Genomic DNA, 8298 nt, shown 5'->3' with positions numbered 1-8298 from the left:
TGTATGGTGTCATGCGACTAAGCTCTCTCTCTCTCTCTCTCTCTCTCTCTCTCTCTCTCTCTCTCTCTCTCTCTCTCTCTCTCTCTCTCTCTCTCTCTCCTCCCTCCCTCCCTCCCTCCCTCCCTCCCTCCCTCCCTCCCTCCCTCCCTCCCTCCCTCCCTCTCTCTCTCTCTCTCTCTCTCTCTCACTCTCACTCTCTCTCTCTCTAGATGTTTTGATGCATAGTGATTATGACCCTCATCATTCGCTCCCTTGTCACTGGACAGTTCTGTCCGTTTGGTTTTAGCGAATTCAAAATAAAGAAAACAACAACATAAACATGACTCAGTCTCTTGATGCATGTACAAGTACAAAAGCATAATGAAATTTACTCCAATCGCAAACATCTGCAGGTGCAAAGTTAGTCTCAGTGCTCGAAAAGCACAAACTAGAACCGGTGCAAACGTTTCCCGGTGTGCAGTATCACTATAAAAGGTATAAAAGGTGATAATGGGAAATTCGACCTTGTACAACAAGCCAGGGCTAGCGACGTGAAAAGCCATACAGGTAAATTTCCAACAAAGTAAAATTAGGAAGAGCTAGTGGCAATACTATAATGTGTGCAAAATAAATACATGCATCAGTGACAAATTCATGCATCAGTGACAAATTCGTCAGAAGAGCGATTAAAGATGGAATGACACCACAGTGACCTTAACAAGCTTGCTTCGGAATTTGTGCAGACACATGAAAATGCTCTAATACGTAATAGTGAATACCACAAAGATTTGAAACTTAGTGATGGAAAACCAACAGTGATCTTAGCAAAGACCTGCACAGCATGATCACGTAGGCGCATGGAGATACTGATAACTATAACCCATTCTTTTCTTCATGACGTCTCTTCATTTCCGGTAGGTTAAACAGCACGTGTTCACGGCCAGTGATTTCCAAGTCTGTTGTCAGCTCCTCAACCTGGATCTTGTAGCGACCAGGTCGGATAGCCTCCACACCATACTCATCCACAAGAGCTAGTTCTTGAGGACCTACCGTCAAATGAACAGTGGCTGTTTCACCAGCTGCAAGATGGACACGGCCAAAGTCAAATAACTCCTTCAATGGTGCATCCGGCTGTTCTTGCGCCGTGATGAATCCAAGTACCGACACGTCACTGTCCATCTTGCCAGTGTTGGTCACATCCACTGTGTATTCAATGCTGTCTTCTTGACGACCAACTGCAGCTGCATCAAAGCTACGATGTGACGACAGGAGTGGTGACTGTGGCGTGCTCCAATTATAGCTGAATGTAGTGTAGGATAAACCATCTCCAAACGTCCAGAGTGGTTTTCCAGTGTAGTAGCGATACGTACAGCCGGAATCATTACGCAAGTCCATGTTGAAGTAACTGCGCTGGATGAAATCAGCCGGATAGACCGTGTATGGCAGTCTTCCTGATGGGCTGACTTTGCCAAAGAGGATGTCTGCAATGGCATCGCCTCCCAATTCTCCCGGGTAAAAGGCTTCAACAATAGCAGGTATGTTGTCCTTAATCCACTGCACTGCCAAAGGCCCGCCGTTGACCAGCACCACCACCGTGTTCTTGTTGGCAGCGAGGATAGACGCCACAAGCTGTTCTTGTGCGCCTGGTAACTCCAGCATGGTCCGGTCATGACCCTCACTTTCTCTGTGCTGGTCCAGGCCGACAAAGACCAGGGCGACATCACTGGATTTGGCGGCGGCTACGGCGTCGGCGAACTGTGACGTGTCGTTTGACGAGACAGTGTCAAGTGCCTGGATATACTTGACCTTCCCGGACCCTAGCATAGCGGTGATGGCCTGTAGAGGGGAGTGAGAGTCAACAAGGCTGTTCGTTCCATGATAGTTGCTGAGCAGATCCTGCGTGGCGTTGCCATGGGGACCGATGATTGCCACAGTTGACACCTTGGGCAGGAAACGGGGAAAGGAAAGTAAACAACACACGGTTACAATTGGAGATTCCCTCGGGACGAAAGCACGTGCAGCACGCACAACACAATGTCATGGTTCTCTGTGTGCTAGTGAAGTACTTCAGTAGCACCACCGATTACTTACAATTAACTCCACTATCAAGCTACAAAAAAAAGGGATTATATGCCAGTCTTATTGACTAACCTTTTCCGAATCGAGAGGAAGCATTCCACCGTCGTTCTTCAGCAAAGTTATCATCTGGTGTGCTGCCTCGAGTGCTAGCTTGCGATGCTCTGCAGTGTCAACATCCGACGAAGACAAAGTCTGCCGTGGGAAGACACAAACCATAGCACATTCAGTGATGTATTTCAAAGCAAAGCTATTTTCAAGTAGACACATAGAGACCATGCCGAACACAAAGCCAGATCATGGTTGTCTGTGGCCACTGAATGCCAGTGCTAATTCTAGGTGGCGATACGAGTAACAGTTCTAGAAAGCCCTGCCCCCCCCCCTCCCTCTCTCTCATACACACACACACACACACACACACACACACACACACACACACATCGCTCATTCACAATGTGCACTGCCTGTACCGTAAAGTACCGCCAGAGCGCCCCGTCTCGCGAGAGCACCCTACCTTGATTTTACAGCCAGGTAAAGGAAAATCGTATGGCAGAGTGAAACAAAGTTTGTACGGTGTGAGAACCTTAGTGTACTAAGGTCACGCTAAGCAGGTTTTGTGTGGAGCTCGTGTCTGCTCAAAGGTACGGACGGTCTGCAGAACGTGCAATATGTGTACAAAGTTCGTGTCGTATGACCTACAGACAGGAGACCCCACCTCCACAATACGACCACGAAAGGACGAGATGGTGGGGCGCTCTGGCGGTACTTTACGGTATTACTAATAGACATGAACTATTTATCTAAATGGTATACATTGTGTGGAGGTCTTTTATCATTACCTTGTAATACTGACCATCAGCTGGGTCCAGGAGGCCAAGCCAGAACATGTGCTTCAGGACACGTCTCAGCGCGACGTTCACATCGCCCTCGGTCAGTGCCTTGTTATTGACCGCATCCTGTAAATGACTACCGTAGAAACTGCCGCAGTTCACGTCACAGCCTCCTAGAATTCCCGCGCGGCACGTGCCATCTGAAGTGTTTGCGTAGTGATGGCCTGACGAAATGCCACCCACGGCACCGCAGTCGCTCACAATGAACCCGTCGAATCCCCACTCGTCGCGCACAATGGTGTTGTGAAACAGCGAGTTGGCACAGCTCGGCACTCCGTTGACGGCGTTGTACGAGCACATGATTGACTGGGCGTGAGCACGCTGTACGCAGGATCTGAACGGCACCCAGTAGTACTCGACGAGATCACGGTCACTGACGATGGCATTGAATTGGAAACGGCTGACACCTTCCCAGTTCTCTAGATCATAGGCACTGAAATGTTTGCATGTAGAAACAATCTGCACACAGAGCGAGAGCAAAGCAATACCAGCCATCACTCCAATCAGAGTAGGCGATATGCCGTCATGAGCACTATATGCGATAACTCACTCCCCTCTTTGGAAAGTCGTGCGTGTACCTTTGAGAAAACACTAGCCTAATGTACGCAAGCACACACGCACACACACACACACACACACACACACACACACACACACACACACACACACACAAACACACACATGCACACACAAACACACACACACAAATACAAAAACACACACACACACACAGAATGCTGACTGAACAGAATCCAGGCTTCACCACTGTCCCACATGTATTCTTCAAATGGCGATCCAATACAAGTTACAACCAATGATGACAGCCGGAAATGGCTTCATATTCCCCAAGTCCAAAGCCACGATCTATACATCACTATGAATTTGAGGAATAAGAACTTTTCGAGCTGTTATCTTAAACAAATCCTTACCTTCAAGTATTTAGGATCCACGCCTTCTTGCAGACCTCTGGAATAATGAGCCACATACTCAGCCGTTAGGAATGGATCCTCGCCAGGAACCTCTTGACCTCTACCCCAGCGTGGATCTCGAAACAGGTTGATATCAGGAGCCCAGAACGCCAAGCCCGTGACACCTTGGTTGTTGAGGGCACGTGCTTCAGTAGAAACAGTGTGTCCGGCCATTGACCAGAGAGAACGATTGAACGTGGCTCCAAGCCCCAAGGCATGTGGGAAGGATGTTGGACACCCTGTGCTGTCGGGTCCCGATGCTGAGCCACATCCACTGAGCACGCCGTGCAAACACTCGGAAAAGCGAAGGTGTGGAACACCCAGCCGGGGAACTCCCGGATTGTTGTTCTGCAGCATCTGAGTCTTCTCTCCTAGTTGCATTCTTGAGAGCAGGTCCTCCACACGTGTGTCCACATCGTTCGATGGATCACAATACGCATAGGCCGAATATGGCGCTATAGAACAATTTACCATGGTGCCAGCATCAATGCACAGATCGCTGTTAGGAACGTAGTGGAACATGGAGTCCTGTGTGCTGTACATGAACTGCTGGTTCCCCGCGTTGGCCTTGCATGGCTCCATTACGATGTTTGCTCCTGTTGTGTTCGATGCGCCGGTAGCGGTTATGCACATCTGATTCATCAGTGATACAATGCTCTTGTTTGTTGCAAAGTAGAGAAACTGCTCGTTCCACGCTGTGTTTGTTTTCCCAAACACCTGAAAGAAACCAAAATTGGAATTGAAGGGCACACATTATCATGAGGAGTGTGCCTGCTGGAATTCTTCCCAGGGCTACAATCAATACCTTAGAAGGAACATTTTAAGAATGCCCATATGCATCATGTCCTAATCTCACTTCACCAGACTTTACCCATCATGTCAATCCTGTCAATCCTGTCACGGTATCACCTTACCAATTGTTCTACCCTTGGCTGTAAAACCACACCACTAGTCAACAATGTGTTATGTACGTACTATAGGTAGGCTCAGGTTTCCAAGAATGTAACTTCTGCAATCCCAAGCTGACTTTTGGAATCTTCCAGGCTCCATTTACTCATTTTAGAGTTTGAACCCCCCCCCCCCCCCCCCCCCCCAGGACAGTCTCCAATGATGCTTGACTGCATGTAACAATCTTGGGATACGTCACCATTCCTTGTATTTGCATTGTATCTATTTTAGTTTACATCACAAGTCAAACCTGGACGCTCACACCTAATGTTATGATGGTGATGGAAAGGCAAAAAAGAGAAAAGATAGATAAGTGAAGCGAAGAAAACACAAAACAGAGAGACTAGAAATCTCTCGGAGAAAGGACCATCTTCATTAGTTTGAGGGAAAGAGACAAACGGGAAAAGTCTGAAGAAAAAATTGACTGTCACCACCAGGACTCGAACCAGGGACCCTCGCTTGTAGCTAGCGATGCTCTAACCACTGAGCTATGGTGTAGTCGTCATCCCAGCAGAGACTGTTCAACATTTTCTTCAGACTTCGTAACTCACACTTCCTGTGAATCCACACAGGCGGGTGGGACGCAGCCCTCACTGTACCCACACACTTCACGTACACTCTAGCACGCGGGGAGCCCCAAGTCATAACATCTTCATTAGTTTGAGGGAAAGAGACAAACGGGAAAAGTCTGAAGAAAAAATTGACTGTCACCACCAGGACTCGAACCAGGGACCCTCGCTTGTAGCTAGCGATGCTCTAACCACTGAGCTATGGTGTAGTCGTCATCCCAGCAGAGACTGTTCAACATTTTCTTCAGACTTCGTAACTCACACTTCCTGTGAATCCACACAGGCGGGTGGGACGCAGCCCTCACTGTACCCACACACTTCACGTACACTCTAGCACGCGGGGAGCCCCAAGTCATAAAAAAAAAAAAAGGACCATCCTAGCATTATCCATGAAAGCATACTTTCAAGAGACGCTTGAGCTGGGATGTGGTAGGGCAGAACTTTAAAGAGGTTTTTTGGAACACCCAGGCCTTGTGTAGATAAAGCCCAGGCACTACGGTTTGTATGAGGAATGGAAAACTGATATCGGTAGTACATACAATGGCCGTTGCTACTTGAAGTACTTCTGTTGTAGTGATTCCGTACAGTCTCAGAGATCTTGCTTTGCACCAGACGACTCATCTTAAGCCGGAGCAGCCCAACGGCAGATGCATGCAGCACCTTGCACTAAGAGGATAAGACTCACTATAAGTCTCTGAGTGACTTGCACAAGTGCCAAAGCCTCATTATTGTAGTTACAGCGTAATTTCGTCCTCCATTTTCACAGTGCATAAGTACCAGGTGGGTAGAGCAATCTTTCTTCAGTGCACAGGACGAGGCCGCTGTGAATGAGACGAGCATGGTTATTTTCATCAAAAGGCTTTGACTCCCCATTTAACCAAGTACCTAGTGAAGAGTAAGGAGAGTGGTGCCCGTCTCCCCTGCGCATCGCTGTTGTTGTTGATAAAAATTTCACTTGGGGATCCAACCGACTATTGTCATCTCATAGGCTTCCCATGGAACTCAGTACATTTCAATATAGTGGCACAGTCTCAGTAGAACGCCGATTATCCGGATGTCAACTACCCAGGTAATTGATTATCCAGATCGCCTGGTCGGGCTGGACAATGCAGCTTTTTCGAGGTTTTTGCTGATATTCCCCACTTGGAGCACCATTCAAGCGATGCACAAGATATCTTACAGCAGGTTGCAGTCAACGTGTATAACGATAGTGTCATTTTGGGGAGCTGAAGTGCAACTAGTCCCTGTTGTGCTGCCAAAAAGAAAGCAAAACGATGAAAACATGCTGGAATATGAATGTTTTAGATAGATGTGTGACTGCTCCCTTATCCGAACAATCTTCTCATCCGAACCCCCTGGAGACAGCCCGCGCCCCAAGAGGTGCGGATAATCGGTACTCTACTATATTATGGTGAAGTAGGAGAAGGACAACATGTTACTTGTACGAGTTATGACTAACTGTCCACCAACGTAACCAGATGTTATACAGAAGCCATTGGCGGACTATGCTCGGCCAATTGTCAAATTATGCTTTTGATTATGCCACAATTATGCCAACAAATATGCTGAATTATGCTCGGTTCCACTATGTATTCACGCTGTACATAGAGGATTGAGAAACCACGCATACACACACGGCCATGCCCTAAGCATAATTTTTGTCTAAACCGAAAGATTATGCCGACCTTACACGTTGGAATCCGTATATTATGCTGGAGCATAATTTTTTGACGAAATCCCAAGATTATGCCAAATATTATGGCGGCATAATCCGCCAAGGGCTATTATGCAGTCAGCGAGTGCGACAAAATGGCACAAAACTGACAAGGAGTACTGAGACATTCGGCGACCTAACACCTCGCTCCAACACTTCTCCAAGGCGCAAACCAACAACCTTCCAGCTTGGAAGGCTCAGGTTCGGAAAGGTCCAAGAGGGGAAGGAAAGCGCAACAAAGAAGAGCACGAGCTATGCATCATGGCAACAAGTACTTCAAGGAACCGATTTTGTCCTTCTCCTATTTCACCATAATTTAATTGGCTCACCATCCGAGTTGAACTTTCTACTATAAAATTATTATTCATTCATTGTTGCACACAAGTGACCAGAGGACGCATAGACTGGTCCTGTCCCTACACAGTATCCATTTGTATCGGCTAGCGAGCAGATGCACGATCGCAGTCACTATGCAACCATAGTCCTGCTTGTGGTACGTGGGACAGATAAACCCCAAAGGGCGAGCCTCCACTGTCTGTGTAGGCTACTCGCCAGCCATGCGCGATATGCACGCAGGAGTTACTTGGAAGCCGCAGGAATGATGATATTCCTACCTGAAGGTTCGATCCAGAGTTATTTCCCCATCCGTTGATGTCGAAGACCATGTTGGGTAGCTGCTTCATATTGACAGTGTTATTAGGATACGCACCCGTCTGCATCGTCCACTGCTGTCGCAATCCGCCATCGCAGGCCCACAGTTGAACATTTGTGAAGTTTGGAACATCTTCAGTCAGGTTGCAGCGGGACAGAGCGGCAGCAACGGTCAGTATGACCACGACGCCTACTGCTTTGCCACTCATGGTGTAATGGTAACGCGGCTCCTCAGAAACAAGCCACTGTCCAATCCGATGCTGACAAATGATCAATTAATTCCCAACGACCAGCTGTCAATAGCTATTATGGATTGGCTCTTCCTCTATGAGACTATGGTCGAAGAAATTCTGAACGCCGGAACGTCTTCGCTCTCAAGTTTTGCCTAGAAAACCCGCTGGCTCGATGCACTGATCAAGACATCAAGGCTGTCCGCGTCCTACATATTACACCGTCGGGGCCGCGAGAAGGTTTGAGATTACCGGACTGTGTCGAGCGGAGAT

General features: G+C 47.9%; 1 protein-coding gene across 1 annotated transcript; it reads right to left on the bottom strand.

Annotated features, from left to right (window-relative positions):
- Positions 1-297: 297 nt before the first annotated feature.
- LOC135805878 (uncharacterized) lies at positions 298-8252 on the bottom strand. The gene is made up of 5 exons (XM_065319998.1): positions 7759-8252; positions 3875-4630; positions 2895-3404; positions 2131-2250; positions 298-1920 (listed from the first exon to the last, which is right to left on the bottom strand). Exons 1-5 carry the CDS (start codon positions 8002-8004, stop codon positions 853-855), a joined length of 2700 nt encoding a protein of 899 aa, XP_065176070.1. The 5' UTR covers positions 8005-8252; the 3' UTR covers positions 298-852.
- Between the last annotated feature and the right edge of the window lie 46 nt (positions 8253-8298).

The sequence above is a fragment of the Sycon ciliatum genome, chromosome 1, assembly GCF_964019385.1.
Source record: "Sycon ciliatum chromosome 1, ocSycCili1.1, whole genome shotgun sequence".
Lineage (NCBI taxonomy): Eukaryota > Metazoa > Porifera > Calcarea > Leucosolenida > Sycettidae > Sycon > Sycon ciliatum.
Note: the sequence above shows the minus strand (reverse complement) of the source record. Positions and strands in the feature narration are given on the sequence as shown.

What these genes read in the sequence shown, in the direction of transcription:
- LOC135805878 (XM_065319998.1), bottom strand. Translation starts at nt 8,004, where the DNA reads ATGAGTGGCAAAGCAGTAGGCGTCGTGGTCATACTGACCGTTGCTGCC. An exon ending in ACTCTGGATCGAACCTTCAG is followed by an intron (nt 4,631 to 7,758) that starts GTAGGAATATCA and finishes GGTTTCTTTCAG; the next exon opens with GTGTTTGGGAAAACAAACAC. An exon ending in TTCCTCTCGATTCGGAAAAG is followed by an intron (nt 1,921 to 2,130) that starts GTTAGTCAATAA and finishes TTCCTGCCCAAG; the next exon opens with GTGTCAACTGTGGCAATCAT.